Source organism: Anopheles coustani, chromosome X, assembly GCF_943734705.1.
Source record: "Anopheles coustani chromosome X, idAnoCousDA_361_x.2, whole genome shotgun sequence".
Taxonomy (NCBI): domain Eukaryota; kingdom Metazoa; phylum Arthropoda; class Insecta; order Diptera; family Culicidae; genus Anopheles; species Anopheles coustani.
In genome coordinates, this window is record NC_071290.1 from 8,879,109 (window position 1) to 8,900,667 (window position 21,559).

Sequence of the window (21,559 nt, forward strand, 5' to 3'; positions counted from 1 at the left end):
ACCCATACGCATCTATCTTATCTTGGGACCGCGTGTTATCTTTGCCAGCGAAGCGTACAGCGGGGTCGAGCGATAAGCGCACCATACCAGCCTAAACTGTCGCATCAGGTGTACGAGGGCACCTGTTAGCGTATCCAGTTATCGACAAGACAACGCCCAGAGCGGTTGGAAATCTTCACATGAGCCGCAAACCGATCTCGGAGTGATACAGCCAGTGACAGTGTGTTATAGTGCACAGATAGACATTTGATTGCGGACGAGTATCAGGGATCGCCGTGTAGTGGCGTGCTTTAGTAACCCTAGTGGACCAACAACGAGGTGCGGGAGAGTGCGAACGTGAAGTGACTAACGGAGTGCGCAGCCATGCGGTGGAAGTTACTTCTGCTGCTGTTCTGTGCGGTGGCGCTGGTGGCTCAATCAACCAATGTCGCCGCCGAGGACGGTGAGTCCGCCCAGGAGGATGGGGGCGCTGCAGACGATGGCGATTACGATGCGGAGCCGGCAGCGGACAACGATCAAACGGAACCAGATCAGGACGACCCGGCAGATGACGGTGGGCTCGGGGAGGAGGGCGACGATCAACCAGCGGACGAGGACTCGGCGGTTGCAGCGATGCACGAGGATGTGGTCGATGTAGACACCGATACCGTGGCGGAGGGTGGGCAAGCCAAGAAGGGCAAGTACTTCATGTACGACGATTTCAACATGGGCCTGGACATGGCCGATACCAACTACAACTGGGAAGGTAAGCGTGCTCCATATGCAAACCAGACTGTTCAGTTCCATTTTCCGCTGCGCACACCTTTATCGCAATGACATTGGGGCATATTCTTCATCAGAAAGCGAAACAGAGCAGGTTGCGCCCTCAGCATACCTAACCGTTAGGCTTCAGGCGGGTAAAATATGTTCCCGGGCCCCATCCGGCTGCTTAAGGCCCGGTTATCTTATCAGGCCCAATCATGTTCCTCTTGCCGATGAGACATCCATTTGCGGGAACGCTCGCTATTGATTAGATTAGAGCTCAGGGGCGTTTTTTCTTCGTTTTTGCCCTCTGTACCAAGTCAAGTGCTTCGAAAACTCCAGCGGACGACCGGGTTGTGTGTCGACTGTACGAGATATGTCGCAATTTGCGCCCAACACATCGCACGGCGATGGTGGATGAATTGACAAGGTTTGCCACATTGGTCCTCCTGAGCAACAAACGATAAAAGGTTCCAATGATCGGAGGTATCAACGGAACAAAAAAGAAAGGAAATGTCGATCGATTGCTTTGCAAACAGAAACTGATAAGCAACCTGTTACTGGCAAAGATTCGGACTGGGCGGGTCGTAGGCAATACTTGCGGGAACATTGCCTACCGTGTGCAACACACCTTGAGCTATATGAGCGATAACTGAGTTGCAACATTAATTCAGGCTCTTAGAATTTTCATGCCCAAGATTTTAACTTGGCCTTCTGAAAACAAATGAAAATCATACCTGAAAGATGCTATCCAGTCACCGCTGTTGAGTCATATTCCAAAGACCAAACACACTAGTTTCCGGAAGTGCGCTTAATGACTCATCAGCGTACTAGAAATGGCACTGCCTAGTAAGATAACGCTCTCGTTGTGGCTGCGGATCCACTTGAGTATGTTATATGGAAAATTGATAGAAGTACCTGTCACCGATCGTTTCTAGATCCGATGAATCGTGAGCAACCGAAGGAACCGCCCAGGCACAGCATCGATGGTGGTTACACCATCAACCCGACCCGTCTGGCCCAGATTCGGCGTAACTTCCTGTACCCGTTCTACGATCGCGGTGGTCCGGAAAACACGGGCGATCTGCAGCGCGACATACACGCGTCGATGCCGCAGGTGCACAAGAACTTCAACTTCCAGCTGCCGTTCTTCGGCTTCCGGTTCAACTATACGCGCGTCTCGATGAACGGCTTCCTGGAGTTTTCCGATCCGCCCGAGCACTACACCTACCCGCTGTCGTTCCCCATCAAGGACTGGCCGCAGCGGAACGATCCGTCGTTCATCGGAATCTTCTTCTCGAAGTGCCGCATCGGGCGCATCTACCAGACGGACTTCGACCAGCGGGCGGCGGGTGTGTACTTCCGGATGGAGCGCGACTTGATGACGCGCACCGATCGGGCGGGAGCTGAGATGCGCGAGCGCGTGATGTGGGATATCCGCGAGGGGGTGGTCGGTTCGGACACGTTCGTGCCGAAGCACGTCATCATTACGACCTGGAAGAACATGAGCTTTGCCGGCGGTATCGACAACTCGCTGTTCCGGGTAGGTTTTCCGTTCGGTGAACTAAGTGGGAGAGTCGGTCGTGCTTACATTTAATATAACCCCTGCGCCGTTTCCGCCATTTTTTTCCCCCAGACGAACACCTTCCAGATGGTCCTGGCCACCGATGAGGTGTACACGTACGCCATATTCAACTATGCCGAAATCAACTGGTCGTCGCACACGGAAGCCGGTGGAGATACGACTGGAGGCGAAGGTGGTGTTCCCGCTTATGTAAGTTTGGTCTTCTGGGATTAGGGATGCGGGTTCTCAATGTTGTTTCCCGCTTCCAGATCGGATTCAATGCCGGCAACGGTACGCAGGCCTACGAGTACAAGCCGTACAGCCAGGCGTCGGTCCTGCGCGATCTGACCGGGCGTGGCTGGGCGAACGGATTCCCCGGGCGGCACATATTCCGCATCGACGAGCGCATCATGCTGGGCACGTGCAACAAGGACATTGACGCGTCCCATCTGCCGCTGGTGTTTGCGCCCGAGTCGGGCAACATGCTGGGCGGCACGGTGGTGAACATTACCGGGCCGTGCTTCGACCGGAACGACCGAGTGGCGTGCCGGTTCGACACGGAGGAGGTGGTCGGCACGGTGGTGGACACGAACCGGGCGATCTGCATCCAGCCGTTCCTGAAGGCGCAGGGCTACATCCGCTTCGAGATTTCCATCGGCACGGAGCGGTTCAAGTGGCGTGGCCGCTACTTCGTCGAGACGCCCGCCACCGCCACCGATCGCATCTTCTTCGAGACGGACGACGTGCATCGGCGCAACCCGAACGAGATCCGCATCACCTGGAACCGGTTCAATCTGACGACGAACCTGAACGCGAACGTGCAGATCTCGCTGTGGGGCTACCGGGAGGCTACGATCCGGCCGGAGCTGGAGTTTATCGATATGCTCGAAACGCAGCTGACCAACACGGGCGTGTACACGATCGTGCCGGCGAACTACCGCAACCGCGACAACCCGCGCACGTTCGACATGCAGTTCGGCTTCATCCAGATCAACCTCACCAATCCGGAGCAGTACAACAACCTGCGCATTTCACCGTAAGTATGCGGTTCTCTTTCGCCCATAGACAGGACCATAGGGTATATAGCTTTGCGTTCTCTTTCTCTCCAAACACACACACACACACACACACAGCGTACTGTGGTCGAAACCGATTCCGCTTGGCTGGTACTTTGGGCCGCAGTGGGAGCGTATCCACGGTCGTAACTGGCCGCGGGCGCTCTGCGAGAACTGGCTGCGTACGGATCGGTTTTTGCGGAACTTTGCCCACGAGCTCCCCATCTGCCCGTGCACGCTGGAGCACGCGCTGCACGACAAGGGTCGCTACCTGCCCGATCCGGACTGCGATCGAGACTCGAATCCGACCTGCCTGCAGCATCGCGGCGCGATCCACTGCGTGCGCTCGGGCCAACCAACGGTGCAGGGCTCGGAGCAGCAGTGCTGCTACGATCGAAACGGCTACCTGATGCTTTCGTACGATCAGATGTGGGGCTCGAGACCCCGCCGCAACCACAACATCGGTCAGATTCCGTGGAACGAGGCAAACAAGGTTCCCACCCTGTCGACCTGGTTCCACGACGTCCGGCCGTACTACTCGTGCTGCATGTGGCAGGATGAGCAGGCCGTCGGCTGCGAGACGTTCCGCTTCGAGCGACGTCCGTCGCAGGACTGCATCGCCTACCAGGCACCCGGTGTGGCCGGTGTGTTTGGCGATCCGCACGTCGTCACCTTCGACGGACTGCAGTACACCTTCAACGGCATGGGCGAGTTTGTGCTGCTGCGTGGCAACAATGGCCGCGAGCGGATCGACGTACAGGGTCGCTTCGAGCAGGTGGCCCGTAACCTCCACGGCCCGGTCATGGCCACGCAGCTGACGTCGGTGGTGGCCCGCGGTAACACATCCACCATCATCGAGGTGCGTCTGCGTCCCCGGGAGGCTCAGTGGCGCTACCGGCTGGACGTGTTCGCCGACCAGCGGCGCATCTACTTCGACCGGCAGAGCCTCAAGTTCCAGCACTTCCATGGCGTCACCGTCTACACGCCGACCTACATCCTCAACCAGTCCGAGGTGGTGATCATGTTCTCGTCCGGAGTCGGCGTGGAGGTGGTCGAAAACAACGGCTTCATGACGGCACGGGTGTACACACCGTGGAGTTTTATCGTAAGTTAGACGAAGCAGTCGACCGTCAACCCTGGGGGTGCTATAATTATCTCATATTGCAGAACAAAACGCGCGGCCTGTTTGGCAATTGGAGCTGGGATATGCAGGACGATCTGGTGACACCAGGCGGCGCTATAGTGACACCCAACATAAACAACTTCCAGAACATACACGAGCAGTTTGGTTTACAATGTAAGCTTGCAAACTAATTCCCTTTCCTTGTCGACGACTTCATTCTTATTCATGGGACACACTTTTTTATTTTGCAAACAGGGATGCTATCGGATCGTGAGGAGGAAAACGTCGGACAGGCACTGTTTACACGCGAGTTTGGCAGGACATCGAGTTACTTTGCGAACCGAAGTTTCGTGCCGAACTTTATACGAGAACCGAGCCAGTTCCTCCCGCCGAACCGGACGCAGGATGTGGTGCGGGCGCAAGAGCTATGCGGCGAGAGCTACCAGTGTCGGTTCGACTATGGTATGTCGCTCAGCCGGGAAATGGCTCACTTCACCAAGAACTACTATGCGAGTGTGGTTAACATACAGACGGTAAACGACAAGTAAGTGAACGTGCACCCTTTGTTCAATCGCTCGATACAATGATTGACGGCATGCTGTTGGTGGTGTTCTAATAAATCCATTCTCCTATCATCAGACGGGTCATATCGTGCGGTATCTTGGAGACGCCTCGCTTCGGTAGGAAATCCAACTTCCTGTTCACGCCTGGGGCACGCGTGTCCTTCGAGTGTAACGAAGGGTTCTTCCTGATTGGTGACTCCCGCCGCATCTGCATGGAGAACGGCCAGTGGGATGTACCGGAGTACGGCTACACCGAGTGCTTGCGTAAGTATGGGCAGCATGCGCAATGTTCGCAGGCGGATGTACTACCTCTTCCGCGTTCAGATTTGGGAAAGAAAGGACATATGCAGTGTAGCTACCTATTCCTTCAATCAGAACTAACATTGTGGCCAAATTTGAATCCACTTCCACCTCCTCTGACCAAAACAAACCCCTTTCTTGCTTTGTATGCTCCTCCACTTCACACGTCCCGTTTTGCATTGTCCTCCAGGTGGAGTGTTCTATTCGCGTCGTACGGCTTGGATTGCGATTGGCATTGTCATTGCTGTGATCATTCCGCTGATGCTGTGCATCGTGTGCGGTGTGTACTGCCTGCGTAAGCGCAAGCGTAAGGAGGATCCGGACTGGCGCCTGCCGCTCCCGTCCCGCTCCGGTTCGCGGGCGACACTGCGCAAGGGCGAGGACAGCGAGTTCGACGACACCACCATCAAGAAGACGCTGCGGTACGACGCCACCTACCGGACGAACGAGCCGCTCGAGGGCAAGCCCAACATCCAGTTCGAGCCGAAAAAGATGGACCTGGACGAAGAAGATATCACATCCTCGGAAGGAGGTGAATATAGCGCTAAGGTTGCACGCGATTTCGAGTATAAAAACCTGGCTGATCAAAAACAACTAGGTCGGCGCAGCCAGCGAGGCGGACTGCAGCAGGCGGGCATGTTCTCCGGCGAGGAGGAGGAGGATGACGACGACATGAAGGGATATCCACCACCGCCCCCACCGGCCACGCTCGGTCAGCAGCAGCAGCAGCAGCAGCAGCAGCAGCAACGCCAGCAACAGCAGCCAGAGTCCCCGATGAATGGTGCCTACAGCCCGACGTTCAGCGACATCGATCGGGCGAGCAGCTTCGCCACGGAGGATAACTCGCCCCTCAACCAGCGGCGACCGCAGGTCGGAGGCAACCTATCGCCGCTGCCCAACACCAGCCGCAACTTCTATGGCGGCGAGCCAAGCAACCAAACCCAGCCGCTGGTCCAAAATGTCGGACTGCCCAGCCGCATGGACAGCCGTTCGACGGAGGTCTAGGTCCAGGAGACACCGACTCCAACCCCTAGCTTATATGAACACACACACACATATAGGGCCATTCACTAGCCACATACACGCTGCACCCACAACAAATCCAGACAAGAGTTCCATGTCAGCGCGGCTGGACCCGGCCCATCTGTCATATCTCCGAGATGCAGCCGGAGTCCAATGCCCACAGTTTCTATCTACAAAATCTTCAAACCTACTTGTTAGTGTAGAGCAAACCAGCAACGAGCGAGAAACAATCACGAACAAACAATACAAAATTAGGGTAAGAAAGTTTACTTAGTATGTGCAACGCGAACGGAGGTCCCCGTGGATACTAACTGTCCGCGACTCCGCTGTCGTGTTCCAGATAAGATAAGAGTTCCGCTGCGACTGGTGAGAGCTTAATAAATAAGTGTATCTTCCTCTTTTCCGAGCAGCGACCCCCCCCCCTCGCTGGCTTACACATACCAAACCCAACATTCTTATAGCTGTTAGGTAGGCTCCCCCCGGGCACCCCTCTCTCCTTCGCAGACAAGAGACGCAGCAATGGCAATGCTCGATGCTGTTCAAGCTAGTACTACCGGAATGGACCCTCCCGCTTACCATGTCTTCTTGGTTTTGTTGGTCTTATCGGGCGCCCCACCCCTCCGTTTGCCCTTGTTTTACCTGTCGTTCTAGGCGAGGAGGAGCACGTGGCGCGCAATACGAGCGTTTCGTTCGGCATCGTAATGGCGATCGTCATCCCGGTCGCCCTGATCGTCCTGCTGATCGTGCGCTACAAGATCAGGCAAGGGCAGAAGCGCAGCGCGAGCAAAGGCAAGGCAGGGAGCAACGTTTTATAGGGTACCTTCCCGGTAGGATCAACTGAGCGTTCGGGTTGTGCGCCAACGTCTGCACGCACCTCCGTGGCTCGGAGTAGTCCACCGGTAGTATGTGCTGTGAGTAATGTTTAGTCTGTAAGGAGCTGAGAATAAACTCTTAATTTTATTTCGTAGATCCTTTTGTTCAATCAATACAAATACTACGTTTGCGGCCAAGCTTACATTGCTGGCCACCACCAAACGTATTCCAAGTACTCCGTCAACGCGGGTTTCAAACTTGCACATAGACTTCACTTGTTTAGACAGCCGTCTTCTGCTGTCTATCGCCCTATCTGTCTACTAATTGGTATGAGATCACACTTGTCAATCATCGCCATCGTCCGTGATGGAGTTTCGATTATGCTGGACAACACATTATTGTACTGTGTATCTGGGTGGGTAGCTATCTACAACTTCGTTATCGGGTGACTTCCTTCCACTCGCCGGTCATCCGTATGCGTCCGTTCATCCCATAGTAAAAATAAACCGCCCAAATGATGGCGACGCAAAAATCAAACCTGTGTATAATAAAAAGTTCGTACTACGTAGGTACGTTAATCGGAAAGAAATTAAAAAGCAGGTAAGTTAGAAAGGAGTCAAATGTATTAGTTTTTCTATCAAATAGATATATCCTTAACGAACCACTATAAAGATAAAGGAATTGTTCTATTATATTTGATGCTTATTGTATACCAATATTAATATTCCATTCTTTAAAATGAATATCTATAATTAAATTTACATTTTAACGAACACTATCATTTTATAGATACTTTTACTTGATTATACCGAATGGCGTAAAGCTCCGGTAATAGGTGACTCTTTCACTGCAGCAAGTATTGAAGGTCGCCATGTTTGAAATTCCACGGTGAGTTAGTAGGTTTAGTCTGGCACTCCCCGGTTTACATCCAGCTGATCACCGATCATAGAATATACCGTTATTCAGCAGGTCGCAGATTACTGTGGAGTATTAACACCACGGATAAAGAGCCAGCCGCACAAGGGAATGTCGAGCGACTAAATATTATAATAATCAAAATAATGATTGTGTCATCAGGACATTGCAATAAACTCACGCCAGGATCCACGTTGGTCGTTTTGCCCCCCCCATACTTACAAGAACGAAAACCCGCGTTACGATCGCGATTCCCTTCGGTACACCCTACGGTAATTATCTTCCGTCGAGCTCCTATTATGCCCCAAGGCAAACCATGCTCACCAGTAAGCGTGTAGAGTGTGGAGCATATTATTGAACGTTCACAGTCCGTCCGAACGATGAACGCTGATCGTTCAGCGAAACCAACACAACGACCGCATACGTCAAGTGGCGGGTCGGACGGAGATTGGACGAGATGGAGGAGAGCTCCTGCCACCGCATGCCTTATCGCTCGGCGTACCACGCACACACAGGGGCGGACATATCTGGCGGCTGGCTGTGACACTGCCGTCCGCCGTCGTCCTCGTTGTCGTTGCCTCCGCGTCACCGTCTCCATCGTCGAAACATGGCGAGCAGTGATCCGCACGCAGAGCCGGGCACGCCTGCGTAGTGCTCCGTTTCAGTGTTCTCTTGTATGCCGCCGGGGTTGGTTTTGCGCCGCGAACTTCTGAGTTCAATCTAGCGGACGGTGGTTCGCATGTGTGTGAGTGCGTGTACGATTGAAAGGGCGAGTGCGGGGATCACGAAACGATCGAGCGATCATCTCTCAAGCGATCGGGCTTGGTAACCGATCCTAACGCCGAAAGGATACGTTCGCGTGCGTACCAGTGTGCGTGCCAGACAGCGGGGAAGGTCCAGAGTAAATAAACACTTGCGCCGACCGAGCAGGCATTCAGCAGCATTCAAACGCACATGATGTTCTCCCGACTCGTGCTCGCCAGAGGCTATCACAGTACGAAGGGTGTCTTTGGCTACCGACCGCGGCCCAAGCCCCACTACGAAGGTAAGCCACAACCGAAAACACCACCCGGATAACTGCAGCCCGGCAGTCGGCAACTCCTATCAATCTCCGATCAGCGCCTAGCGAACGCACACGCCGACGACGTACCCTATCTGCCGGAGTCTGGTTGCCGGGTGCTCTTGAAGCGGCTTATCATAGCAACTGCGGTGGCTCGACCACTGAGATTGTCCACTCGCAGCGATACAGCTGAAGTGTACACATATGTTTGCCCCACCTGTCGCAGCATGCAATGCAACGGCTCCGGAGGGATTAAACAACAGCACTGCGCTTGATGACACTTAGGTTTTCGATAAGCCTTTCCTGTCTCGTTGCAAATTTTTATATGCAGGGAATTTAATTGGTTCAATGATGATCCTTTTACCTCAGGCTTGAATGGTGCGGTGCAGGAGCAGCGCAATCGTAACGGCAATGTGTACCGTTGGATCGAAGCCTACCGGCACCACGGGCATCGGATTGCGTCGATCGATCCGGTGCGGTTTCGGGCACCGGGCAAACCGGACACCGGCGAGGCGCTGCCCGAGCTGGACTACACGCGCTACGGTGTGAAGGCTGCCGATCGGATCGACCCGTCCGGATTGCTGCACGTGCCGGCCCCCACGCCGGGGACACTATCGCCCGAGGAGCTGGATCGCGTGCTGCGCGAGATGTACTGTGGCACGTGCAGCATCGAGCTGGCGTTCATCGAGTCGCAGGAGGAGCGCGAATGGCTTACGGAGCGGTATGAGCGGCTGTCGGAGCGGCAGATGGGCGCGGACGAGCGGCGCGAGATCGCCGAGCTGATGCTGAAATCGCAAGCGTTCGACCATTTTCTGGCGACCAAGTTTCCCACGGTGAAGCGGTACGGTGGCGAGGGCGCCGAGAGCATGATGGCGTTCTACCGGGAGCTGTTCCGGTGCGCGGCCGATGCGGATCTGCGTAACATCGTGATCGGCATGCCGCACCGCGGAAAGCTGAACGTGCTGACCACGCTGTTCGGTACGCGGCCGGCCAAGATCTTCCGGAAGTTCAAGGGCTACCCGGAGTTCCCGGCGGACGCGCACGCCATGTGCGACATCGCAAGCCATTTCCGTAAGTACGGGCTGTCTGCGGTACGCGAATCGCTTTCATGCCCAGTTTCATCTCCACCCTTCCCCTCCCCTCCCAGACACGTCAACCGACATTACCGTCGGCGGGAAAACGTTCCACCTCAACATGCTGCACAATCCATCGCACCTGGAAGCGGTCAATCCGGTGTCGATGGGCAAAACGCGTGCCAAGCAGCTCGCCCTGCGCGACGGCCCGTACGGCGACGACCCCGCTGCGGGACCCTCGAAGGCACTGAACGTGCAGGTGCACGGTGACGCCGCCTTCCCGGGCCAGGGCATCAACCAGGAGTGCCTGTTGATGGCCGAGGTGCCGCACTTCGAGGTGAACGGCACGATCCATCTGGTGGTGAACAATCAGGTCGGGTTTACCACGCCGGCTGCTCGTGGCCGTGGTACACGCTACGTGACCGATCTGGCGAAGTCCATCATGGCACCGATCGTACACGTCAACGCGGACGATCCGGAGGTACGTTCTAAGAAGCACCGGTCTCTCAACACACACACACACATAGCAAGCTGAATTGTTTCCCTTTTACCCGTCCCAGGCACTAACGCGCGTCACCCAGCTCGCCGTCGACTACCGGCAGCGCTTCGGGAAGGACTTCTTCATCGATTTGAACTGCTTCCGCCGGTGGGGACACAACGAGCTGGACGATCCGACGATGACCAACCCGCTGCTGTACAAGGTGGTGCACGCGCGCCCCTCCATCCCGGACGCGTACGCGCGCAAGCTGATCGACGCCGGCCTGCTGGACCAGGATGACGTCAATGCCATCTCGAAGAGCTACCAAAACCACCTGACGGCCGAGCTGCAGGCGCACGAGCAGTACGAACCGGAGCGGAGCTACTTCGAGCGCCAGTGGAGCGGTCTGCAGCAGCCCGGCGACGAGGTGACGGTGTGGAACACCGGCCTCGACTATCGCCTACTGAGCCATATCGGTCGCGAAAGTGTCCGCCTTCCGGAAGACTTTGTAAGTTTAGTAATCCCTCCGATACGGATTCCATCTTAAACACATGCGTGTTCCTTACGCAGAACGTTCATCCACATCTCAAAAAAACGCACGTCGATGCGCGACTCCGGCGGCTCGCCGACGGCCAGCGGATCGACTGGGCGACGGCGGAAACGCTCGCGATCGGCAGCCTGCTGTATCAGGGGTATAACGTGCGGCTGAGCGGGGAGGACGTCGGGCGCGGTACCTTCTCCCAGCGGCACGCCATGCTGGTCGACCAGGAGACGAACGAAATCTACATCCCGCTCAACGGTATGGCCGCCGACGGCGTACCGGAGCTGGGGCGCTTCGAGCTGGCAAACAGTATTCTCTCGGAGGAGGCCGTGCTCGGCTTCGAGTACGGCATGGCCATCGACAGCCCGAACAGTCTCGTGATCTGGGAGGCGCAGTTCGGGGACTTTTTCAACGGCGCGCAAATCATCATCGATACGTTCCTGGTCAGCGGTGAAAGTGAGCGCACGTCGTACTTACTTGGTTCTGTTGATATCGCTTCGGTTGTATTTGTTTAACAAAACCCGCTCTCGTCTCGTCTGCGTTATTTTTTCAGCAAAGTGGATGGTGTGCAATGGACTGGTGATGCTGTTACCGCACGGGTACGATGGGGCCGCCTCCGAGCACAGCTCGTGCCGCATGGAGCGCTTCCTGCAGATGACGGACTCACGCGAATCGAGCCCGGACGGGGATGACGTTAACCTGCAGATCATCAATCCGTCCACGCCGGCGCAGTACTTCCACGCCCTCCGGCGCCAGATGATCCGGAACTACCGCAAGCCGCTGCTGGTGGTTGCCCCCAAGACGCTGCTACGGCTCTCCGATTGCGTGTCCACGCACGCCGACTTCGCGCCGGGCACCTACTTCCAGCCCGTACTCTCCGATCCGGCCGACGGCGCCACCGTCGATCCGAAGCGCGTCCGGCGGGTGGTGCTGTGCAGCGGCAAGCACTACTACACGCTGCAGGCCGAGCGGAAGGCACGCAACGTCAACGATGTGGCGCTCGTGCGGCTCGAGTCGCTCTGCCCGTTCCCGGTGCAGGCGATACGGGACGAGCTGGCCAAATATCCGAACGCACGCGAGTTCGTCTGGAGCCAGGAGGAGCATCGCAACATGGGCGCGTGGACGTTCGTGCAGCCCCGCTTCGAAAACATGTGCGAAAGAAGGGTAAGCAGTGCAGCAAACCGGAATGCGACCGATGGACGACTTTATTTACTTACCTACTCTGTCTCCACCGTCAATACAGATCCAGTACCGTGGCCGTGCGGAGGGTGCCACCGTGGCCGTCGGTGTCAGCAAGTGGCACACGCAACAACTAGAAGATGTGATCAAGACCACATTCCAGTAAAAACAAAAACTTTCTACCAACACTGCGGGGTTTGCTTATTTGTGTTTTCTTTTTCCGTCTCTTCCGGCACGAGTTTTATTTAACCCTTTTGTCAACCAACATCGTTTCGATTCTTGCTTGAGTATTGCGTATAGTTGCATGCGGATATTGCTGTAGGTAAGCAGGTAGATGTGCGTCCCCTTCGGTAAATATGTAGTGGCCTGCACTGGCGTGCTTTACTCGGCAAACGACGCTATCGACGGCACATGCTTGGCGAGGTTGTTGATGTAGTCGAACGTCTGCAGGATCAGCTTGTTGTCGGTGCGATAGATCGCCTCGAACCCACGGTGCAGCACGGCCACGTACGGTAGGCCGCTGTCGACGAGAAACTTGGCGAACAGCATCGCGCTCTCGTGCGAGACGCTCACGACGACCACGACCACCGGCTGGCGGCGCAGGTACGCCTCCAGCTTCGGCACGCTCAGCGCGTCCAGCCGGGGCTCCTTGAGCGAGACCGAGCTGAACGGCACGTTGATGCTGTTCTCGATCGACGCCTTGCGGAAGTCGGGGCTGCTGCGGATGTCCAGTATCGCCGTGCTGGCGGGCCGATCGCGCAGCAGCCGGATCAAATCGTACACGCTGATGCGCGGGTGCAACTCCGCTTGTACCTCCCGCAAATCCTCCTCCGTGTAGTTGAGGTCCTTCGAGAGATGAATGAGGGAATTTAATTACGATTAAAAGGGCATCGAATTGAAGTGCCAAAGCAAACTACAGTCAAACCAGCACCTGTGCGATGTAACGAACGAATAATACTATTCCTAACAAAAACTATACAGTAGCGTAGGTAGCATTGCTCCTTTGTCAATGTTTGCTAGCATTATAGGTAATATTTTCAGGCCGTTGCTTTTTTCTATGCATAAGGCTGGGGTCAGTGCTCCGATGCATTTGATTTTATCGGACGATTTGTATGGATTTCGCAGATGAGAAAATAATATAAAATTGTTTGATTTTCTCGCATCGTCGTATAAGAATTTATCCGTCAACAAAACTGGATTCTGTAAACCAAAAATTGGGCCTTTCATAGAGAAGAACAAAATTCATTGAATTGTCTCACCGCGGGACTACATTACAACACTTGCGAATCGGACTTCCGATAAAATTCCGTGCGACAAAGCAATTACACCACCCTAAATGACTCTACTAGTGATTTGCTATGCTTATTAGAAGTAAACTGCAAATTAGATTAATAAATTTTATAAGTTGGAAAAGATATTAGCGTAGAACCTTTTAAAATTAATTGAATAAATTATTCAAAAAAGGTAGTTAGGTCATTAAAATCATGTACAGTATCCCTGGAGGTATACCCAGCCCCTTTTTGGTATGTCTTATAAGCCTACATAACGAAACGAAAAACCACTCCCCAATGCTGGATCGACTGTGTGCTCAAACAAATACGTACAAATTCCTCGGGTGCCTCCTCGTGGAGCGCGTACTTCCGGTAGGTGATGCTTTTCGGCGTAAATTGATACATGGTCTCCGAGTCGTTGACGCACGTCTCGATCACAATGTCGGGCAGGTCGCTGAACAGCAGAATGCACTCGTTGAAGCCCGACTTCAGCAGCGTACTCTTCAGCTGCCGCAGTATCGCGATGCCGATGAACAGCGGGTACGAGTTGTCACCCATGATGAGCTTATCCCACAGGTGGAATATTTTATGCAGCGGAAACACGTCTGAAAGTGAAGCGAAAAGCAGATCATCGCAAGAGGTTGGCCAGTGGATAGGAATTGGTTGGTTGAGAGTGACGGTGGAACGGCTTTCGTACGGCTGAACATTGTCAGGAACCAGGGTATGGCGTACAGCTCCGGTATGAAGTTGATGCCGTGCAGGTGCTTCGCCAGCGCGGGCTCGTGGAAAAAGATGAGCTGGAAAAACTTTACCAAGTACTCCTTGATGATGGACGAGTTGTCCTTGAGAAAGAACAGGTGCAGATACTTTGGGATGAACTTGTACAGGCTGAGAAACGCACGCTCTTCGTTGTTGAAGTTGAGGAACAGGAACGGGGCGGTCAGGGAGTCCAGCCCCTGCCAGTACACGTACTGGGGGTGGGCCGTCACCCACGCCTTCAGCAAGCGCTTCAGCTTCGCGTGGCCTTCCGGCGAGGAGAGCAGCTCGTTGTACTGATGGCACCGCGGTATGTCCACCTCGATCTGGCGGTCGGTGTGCGTCGGGCTGCACTTGTCCAGCCGCTCGTACAACCCGTTCTCAACGACGCCCAGCAGGCAGGCCCACACCTGGCCGCGAAACAGCGGCGGAATGTCTTTCGCGGCGAACGAACGCAGCAGGTCCTGCGTGTAGGGGTAGCCTTGCAGCAGTGTGTTCAGCACGACGATTCGGTGAAACTGATAGATCATGTCTCGTTCGCGTATCACCAGCGGGAGTTCGGTCTTGAAAATGGGCGACTCCAGATACCCGTCCGTATTGTAGATGAGCGGCAAATAATTTTCCTCCGGTATCGTGACCAGCCGTTCCAGCAGCGTGTTAAAGCTGAGAAAAATGATACGATTGTCATGCAGAAAGCTCTGACTTTTCGGCGGCGAAATTGACTTTCCATTTAACATCACCAAACTGGAAGTATAAGCACATATTTCGTAAGAACAAAAAGCACTGCTTGCTTCGGGGTGGGGTTATGGAATGGAATACATACTTCGGCAGCGATAGGATCGGTGCTTCGCTCTTGATTAAACCCTCCTTCTTCAGCTCCTGCTGCACGTCTCCGCCGGCCAGCTGCCAGAGATAATAGATTTGATTCAGCGACAGATGTTTCTCGACCAGCGTCAACCCGCTCGTGTCGACCGGCGACAAATCTACGATGCGAACGAAATCAAACACCGGATCGTCTAGCGCTTCCTTCGGCAGTGGTCTGCGCCGCAGCGAGATGCTGAGACATTCCTGCACGATGCGCCGCAAACCGGCATCCATTGCTTCGTACACGTCCAGTCGGTCGTGCTCGCGGGCGATTTTTTCGAACACATTTTGCGTGTTCACGAGACTAAGAACCTTGCGCACGATCTGGGACAGCTTGAGCGACTCCCACAGCGTGCAACCGAGTGCCAGTTCGGCCAGTATTATTCCCAGGCTCCACACGTCACTTTTCACGTTTTCACGGCTACCGAGCAGCACTTCCGGCGCCTGGTACCTCACGTTGCCGATGGGAAACGACACGTACCGGCCTCCACAGGTCATGTGGTAGAGACCGTAGTTGTACAGCTTCACACTAAACTCGCGGCTTACCAGCACGTTGCTAGGTTCCAGATTGCGGCACACCAGACCGCACTGGTTCAGATGAGCTAGCGCTCCGAGCAGCTGGCACCCGATGCGCAACAGCGTTTCCTGTTTGTTGTTCTCTCCGATGAATGTTTCGTTCAGCGGACTGCCGACGTACTCCTGTACAATGATCGTTCGTTCTGTAAAGAGACAACCAGATGGGTTGCAACTGCATTGGAGGAGTTACGATCGGCCGCTTACCTACCGTGCTTGCCCCGTATCACGTCCAGGTAGGTGCAGAGATTCTCGTGCCGCAGTGCCTCCGATTTGAGCTGCTGCGATCGGCCAAAGATGCCGATTGAGTTCGGCGTCAACGGGAGCCCGTTAGTGCCGCAGCACTCATCGTTCGGATGTGCCTTGGCGAAAAATGTCGACACGGAGATGCGATAGTTCAGCTTGGCCGGGGCCATCGGCACGGCACCGCTGTCGACAGAGCAACCACGAAAAATGCTACCGCTCTGGTATTCTGTAGCAGCCCGACGTTCCGTGCCGGATGCGGTCACTTTCATCACAGGGACGATTGGGAACCGAACGCAGCGCGCACAGGGAGGAAGTAGAAAGTTTGACGAGTTGTTGTCTACGACGACCGCTGATAACGCCCCCTTTTCAGCTGAATCGCATTGCCGAACGGTATCTGAAGAAAGTGCGACCAACCAAGCAAATGATGTCAAAGAAATTGTTTTTTATATATTTTTTTCATTCGACTATAATTTAAGCACTACCAACTTACTGCGATATAAGACACAGCTGGAACACACAAATTTAGTTTATTATCATCAACCTACCGATACTTGTTATGGGAGATGAATAAAAACATAAATATTTTGCACAATTCTGACAGTTGCACTTCTTCCGTGTGCAAGGTGTATGCATTGCGCTATACTAACCTCAACGTTGCATTAATGCTTAAATCGAAAGTTATGTTCAATGAAGGTTTTATTTACAAATATATTTTTAATCTCTAACCGGACATGGTATCTAAAAAGTGTACGGGTTTGCCAGCGGCAAGCTCCACTTTTTGCTTTTCCATGTCCAATAGAGTTTTCGATGGCATAGCTAACCAACCTTTCGGTTGTTATATGCAATTTCTTATTTCATATCAATTAATGCACGAGAATAATAGGAATAGTAAATAGGACCCAGTTGATAATCTTATTCTTTTAAATAAATAAAGAAATGTATTTGCTACAGCTATCATTCTTTCAATGTGCCGGACGTGGATGTAACTGGCTAGATATACCACCATCTGGAGTGATGGAGGTCGACAGAATGTTCAGTGATAAAATGTATGTAAGATGTATTGAGATGTATGGCTTAGCCGTGCGTAGTGTCGTCGTCGACGAAGTCACGTGCTACCTCCTTCGATACGCAGTCAACATGACTGACCTTGTTCCGGAAGCGCACCCCGTAGAACTTGTGTGCCTTCTCCATCAGCTCTGGCCGGAAAGTGGTCGTGATAAACTGAGCTTTATCACTTAGCTCGTGGATCATGTCGGCGACGGCACTGCGGTGCTGCGCGTCGAGTGCTTGATCGATTTCGTCAAACAGATAAAACGGAGCAGGATCGCACTTCTGAATGGCGAAGATGAGTGCAAGAGCAACGAGCGACTTTTGGCCACCGGACAGCTGGTTCATCTCGCGCATCTCCGCGTCCAGGCCGGTGAACGACACGCGTATACCGATGCCGGTAAACTCGTCCGAAGTCTCAACATTGCGCTCCATGTCGTTGCCTTCCTGGTCGGTTGTCGTGCGCAGTATCAGGTGCCCTGTGCCCTGTGGTACAAGCTTCTTGAATACCTCGGTGAAGTTGGCCGCCACCTGACGAAATGTGAACTGGATCGCTTCGACCTTGCGCGCCTCCAGCAACTGCATCAACTCACAAATTTTGTCCTTGCCAACGTCTAGCTCGGCCTTGCGCGTGTACAGCTTCTCCTTTTGCTCGGAGAAGCTGAGGAACTGATCGAGCGCCTTCTTGTTCACGTGATTGTACTTCTTCAGGTGCTGATTGGCCTTCTCAAGCTCACGGAACAGCTGTTTTGAGGATGAGAACGAGAGCGAAATAGATTAGTTGAGGAATGCACGGAGAATTTGTGTACTCGAATAATAACCTACCGCCTTCAAGGACATCTTTTGGTAGCTGGCGTCAACGTTCGGCAGCGCTCCCAATCCAGCAATTTTTTCTGTACACTCTTCAATTTTTTGGTGCAACAAGTTTTCTTTGGTTGCCCACTTTTCCATACGCTTACCGTCTTCCTCCAGCCGCTCCTGTGCTTCCTTTTCCTTCTGTAACCAGGTTTCGAGCTCTTTTTGAAGTGTTTTCTGCTGCTTCGTGGCCTCGTTCAATCTAGAACGAATATTAACAAAATAAGTCATTAAGTAATACACGATGACGAATATGGCGAGTATGCGTAAAAAGGTACATTGCTAGACACTACAGTTTAAGTGCCAGCTAAATAAACATACTTGCGGTCAATTTCCTCCGTGTCCGATAGGACTTTTTTGATACGTTTCTCGGCCGACACAACCTCATTATGGCAATTGGTCAGCTGGCGCTTGCGATCCTCGACCGAAATTTCCTGCAGCGCCTGTACCAGTTCGTCCTTGCGCCGAAACAGATTGTTGGTCAGCAGGTTCTCCAGTTTATTTTTCGTTACCTCCAAGCTCATACGGGAAGTGAATGCTTCCTTGTTTTCCTGGTTCAGTCGACGAATTTCGTCGTTGAGCGAGTCGACCTCGTGTTGATCCTGCACTGAAAGCTGTGACATCAACTCCTGGTGCAGCTCGTTCTCCAACCCGTCCTTGGTGCTATTCATCGCCTCCAGGTTCGCCTTGCACTGCGCTAGCGAGCGCTCCTTCGGGCTGCGGAAGCGCTCGATGCGCGTCAGCTCGTCCTTCATCAGCCGAATGTCAGCTTGGATCTTTTCGAACGCATCCTTCGATTTGCCCTGCTTGGTCTCGGTTTTCTGCATCTCCGAGACGATCGAGTTGATGCTCGCCTCCGTCTGTTTCAGTTCGGTGCGATAGTCAGATAGTTCACGCTCGCTGTCCTGAATCTGTTGAAGGTACTCGGAACGTTTCTTTTGCATCTCGAGTCTCGATCGGGACGTATTGAAGTAGCCACCAGTGAGCGAACCCTTGGACGACACCTGATCACCCTCGAGTGTGACGCAGTCGAGACCGGTGCTCTTGGCCAGTTCGGTCGCACGCTCCAAATTACGACAGATCAGCGTTTTACCGAATATGTAGCGAAGCGCCTTGTCATATTGCTCTTCGTACTTGAGCTTGGAGATCATCGGGATCGAATCCGGATCTTCCGGGTAGTCGTGGATCTTTACTTGTAGTCGGTTAAGTGGCATGAACGTGACCTCGCCAGGCAGCTTCTGCTTGTTCATTTCCTTCAGAATCTGCGTGCCAACACGGTCCGACTCGACGATGTGATGAAAAAGACGGTTGCCTGCCGTCACCTCTACTGCGGTGTAGATTGACTTATCACAGTTAAAGTTTTCTATCACCGGCCCATAGTAGGCGTTTGCAATATCGGCCAACTGGCCACCCCGCTGCTGGAAGCTTTCTAACACTTTGCGCACCGAGTCGCGCCCGTTCAGGATCGGCTTGCCGGCCATCGAACGCAGCGCTTGATCCGCCTTCGCCAGCTCCTCTTTGTACCCAGAAAGCGTCTGTGTAACCGCTGTCTCCTTTTTCCAGATGTCGTTACGAATTGTCTGGTGATGATCCTTGCGTTTTTTCAGTTCGTAAAAGTGCTTGTTGTGCTCATCGATCTGTACACGCAACTGCTCAAACGTTTCGGTGTGGTCGAGGATTTTTTTCTCTAGCTCGGTGTGCTTTGTGATGTCCTTCTTCAAATCCTCCTGCAGTTTGTTTTGGTGTACGATTTTATCCTTGATCTGCTTGTTCAAAGATTTCAGCTCACCTTGAATCCATTTGTCACGCTCCTCCTTCGACGAAAACTGCGACCCACGACCCTGCTTCGCGTACAGCTCTTTGCGCTTTTGTTCTTTCAAATTTAGCTCACGCGAGCACTCTTCTTCCTTCCTACGCATCGCTTCGTAGCGCGGACGAACCTGCTCGAGCTCCTTTTCCTTCTCGGCGATGGTAATTTTCAGTCGGTCCAACTCCTGTTCGGCACGTTCCTTCGACTTATTGTCTCCCTGCACCTCGTCAGAGAGATCCGAAATCGTCAGGTCCAGCTTGGTCTTCTCACGCAACAGCTGTTGGTGTTCAGTAGCAAGTACCGACTTTTCATCCTTCGCCGTGACTACATCCTTTTTGGCATCCTTCAGCGCCTTCTGCGCTGCCTTTACACGCTCTTGTGCCTTCTGAATGTCCTGAGTCAGCAGCTTCTGTTTATCCCCTGATGATTTGCGTTGGACATCCAGGTCCTCCAACTGCTTGCGGGTGTCCTTCAGCTCGGTTTCGTGAATGATATACTCGAGCGTGCGGCGTGCTTTGTCCCATTTTTGATACTCCGACAATTCCTCCTTTTCTTCCTCTAGCGTTTTCAGCCGGTCTTCGATCGTGCGCAAATATTCGGTAATTTTATCCAGCTTGCCTTCGCTTTCCCGCAGCAAATTCATTGACTCTTCTTTGCGCTCGTCGTACACCCGGGTACCCGCCACCTCCCGCAGGAGCTTGAGGCGATGCGAGTCGGGAGCAGTTGCCATTTGATTGATTTTTCCTTGCTTAACAATATAGTATGGGTTCGAGTTCGAGAATCCCGCCGACTCGAGCAGGTTAACGACTTCCGAGCGAGGAACAACTTTCTTGTTCAAAAAATATTGATCCTTTTTGGCACCAATCACGCGGCGCAGGAAAATTTCCTCTTTGTCGATCTGAAACCGTAGCAATTGTAATAAGTTTAGGATATCAACCGGACTACAATTTCATCATCAAACGAACGCTTACCGGGACGCGGTTATCCGTATTATCAAAGATGATTTCCACATAAGCGGACATGGCTCGCGGACCGGTGCCTTCGTGTAGAAGCGCCTGCCTTTGCTCCGGGCGCAGATGAGTAAATTCATCACTTAGCACAAACTGTATGGCTGTATAGAATGAGCGCATTAGAAACAAGGGAATTCATGGATAATATGATTTCATATCAATTTAGACATACCGTAGAAAAAGTTGCTTTTGCCGGAACCATTTCGACCTACGACTACATTGTGCCGTTTGTCGAACGGTTCCACCACCGTTTGTTCCCGGTAGCTCTTAAAGCCTTGAATGATGACCTGAATTAAGATAAATCAATTAATAAACAGCCTCAAAAGTTTACGCGCCAGTAAGCTAAATAGCTGAACTTACCTGTTTGATGTGCATTCTGTTTGTTCCTATGCTTTTTACTACACTATTCACCGCAAAACATCAGAGTATTTTATTCATTCACAGGACGCGTCTTCGCATTCTTCAATGGAAACTGGTACATTAAGCGAAACGCCAAAAGCGTCAAGCAAAGAGTGCCATAATATTGTTTGTTGTTCTATTTACCTTGACAAATTAGTTTTATTCTTTTAGCAGTATTCTTTTTAGCAGTTTATAAACAAGTTTTCAACTGTTTTTATTAATTAGATGTTTTAGCACTAGCGAATTTAGTAAAATATAGTTTCGATTCAGCGAAATAAGCAAAGGCCTATGCGTACAACG

The 21,559-nt window shown here is 53.0% G+C and overlaps 4 protein-coding genes across 4 annotated transcripts; 2 read left to right on the forward strand and 2 right to left on the reverse strand.

Moving 5' to 3' along the window:
- Positions 1-363: 363 nt before the first annotated feature.
- LOC131269000 (protein mesh) lies at positions 364-6,351 on the forward strand. Its single transcript, XM_058271310.1, has 9 exons — positions 364-745; positions 1,680-2,284; positions 2,378-2,515; positions 2,575-3,341; positions 3,439-4,465; positions 4,528-4,657; positions 4,739-5,027; positions 5,123-5,310; positions 5,537-6,351. Exons 1-9 carry the CDS (start codon positions 364-366, stop codon positions 6,349-6,351), a joined length of 4,341 nt encoding a protein of 1,446 aa, XP_058127293.1.
- A 2,252-nt stretch (positions 6,352-8,603) lies between these two features.
- Positions 8,604-12,615, forward strand: LOC131268736 (probable 2-oxoglutarate dehydrogenase E1 component DHKTD1 homolog, mitochondrial). Its single transcript, XM_058271012.1, has 7 exons — positions 8,604-9,142; positions 9,527-10,228; positions 10,305-10,711; positions 10,791-11,216; positions 11,279-11,705; positions 11,803-12,413; positions 12,493-12,615. Exons 1-7 carry the CDS (start codon positions 9,052-9,054, stop codon positions 12,592-12,594), a joined length of 2,766 nt encoding a protein of 921 aa, XP_058126995.1. The 5' UTR covers positions 8,604-9,051; the 3' UTR covers positions 12,595-12,615.
- An 18-nt stretch (positions 12,616-12,633) lies between these two features.
- Positions 12,634-16,461, reverse strand: LOC131268737 (TBC domain-containing protein kinase-like protein). The gene is made up of 5 exons (XM_058271013.1): positions 16,104-16,461; positions 15,279-16,038; positions 14,397-15,199; positions 14,033-14,304; positions 12,634-13,274 (listed from the first exon to the last, which is right to left on the reverse strand). The coding sequence occupies exons 1-5, from the start codon at positions 16,405-16,407 to the stop codon at positions 12,810-12,812; spliced, it is 2,604 nt and encodes an 867-aa protein (XP_058126996.1). The 5' UTR covers positions 16,408-16,461; the 3' UTR covers positions 12,634-12,809.
- A 597-nt stretch (positions 16,462-17,058) lies between these two features.
- Positions 17,059-21,310, reverse strand: LOC131268635 (structural maintenance of chromosomes protein 3-like). Its single transcript, XM_058270867.1, has 6 exons — positions 21,221-21,310; positions 21,033-21,147; positions 20,822-20,961; positions 18,362-20,748; positions 18,011-18,242; positions 17,059-17,929 (listed from the first exon to the last, which is right to left on the reverse strand). The coding sequence occupies exons 1-6, from the start codon at positions 21,233-21,235 to the stop codon at positions 17,213-17,215; spliced, it is 3,606 nt and encodes a 1,201-aa protein (XP_058126850.1). The 5' UTR covers positions 21,236-21,310; the 3' UTR covers positions 17,059-17,212.
- Between the last annotated feature and the right edge of the window lie 249 nt (positions 21,311-21,559).

Bases quoted from the DNA above. Each gene is read 5' to 3' on its own strand.
- LOC131269000 (XM_058271310.1), top strand. From the start codon at position 364: ATGCGGTGGAAGTTACTTCTGCTGCTGTTCTGTGCGGTGGCGCTGGTG. The intron at 3,342-3,438 runs GTAAGTATGCGG...ACACACACACAG, and splicing joins AACAACCTGCGCATTTCACC to CGTACTGTGGTCGAAACCGA. The intron at 5,028-5,122 runs GTAAGTGAACGT...TCCTATCATCAG, and splicing joins ATACAGACGGTAAACGACAA to ACGGGTCATATCGTGCGGTA.
- LOC131268736 (XM_058271012.1), top strand. From the start codon at position 9,052: ATGATGTTCTCCCGACTCGTGCTCGCCAGAGGCTATCACAGTACGAAG. The intron at 9,143-9,526 runs GTAAGCCACAAC...CTTTTACCTCAG, and splicing joins GCCCAAGCCCCACTACGAAG to GCTTGAATGGTGCGGTGCAG. The intron at 10,712-10,790 runs GTACGTTCTAAG...TACCCGTCCCAG, and splicing joins TCAACGCGGACGATCCGGAG to GCACTAACGCGCGTCACCCA.
- LOC131268737 (XM_058271013.1), bottom strand. From the start codon at position 16,407: ATGAAAGTGACCGCATCCGGCACGGAACGTCGGGCTGCTACAGAATAC. The intron at 16,039-16,103 runs GTAGGTAAGCGG...GTCTCTTTACAG, and splicing joins CGTGATACGGGGCAAGCACG to AACGAACGATCATTGTACAG. The intron at 14,305-14,396 runs GTACGAAAGCCG...CTTCACTTTCAG, and splicing joins GTTCCTGACAATGTTCAGCC to ACGTGTTTCCGCTGCATAAA.
- LOC131268635 (XM_058270867.1), bottom strand. The intron at 20,962-21,032 runs GTATGTCTAAAT...CATTCTATACAG, and splicing joins CAAAAGCAACTTTTTCTACG to CCATACAGTTTGTGCTAAGT. The intron at 20,749-20,821 runs GTAAGCGTTCGT...CTACGGTTTCAG, and splicing joins ATACGGATAACCGCGTCCCG to ATCGACAAAGAGGAAATTTT.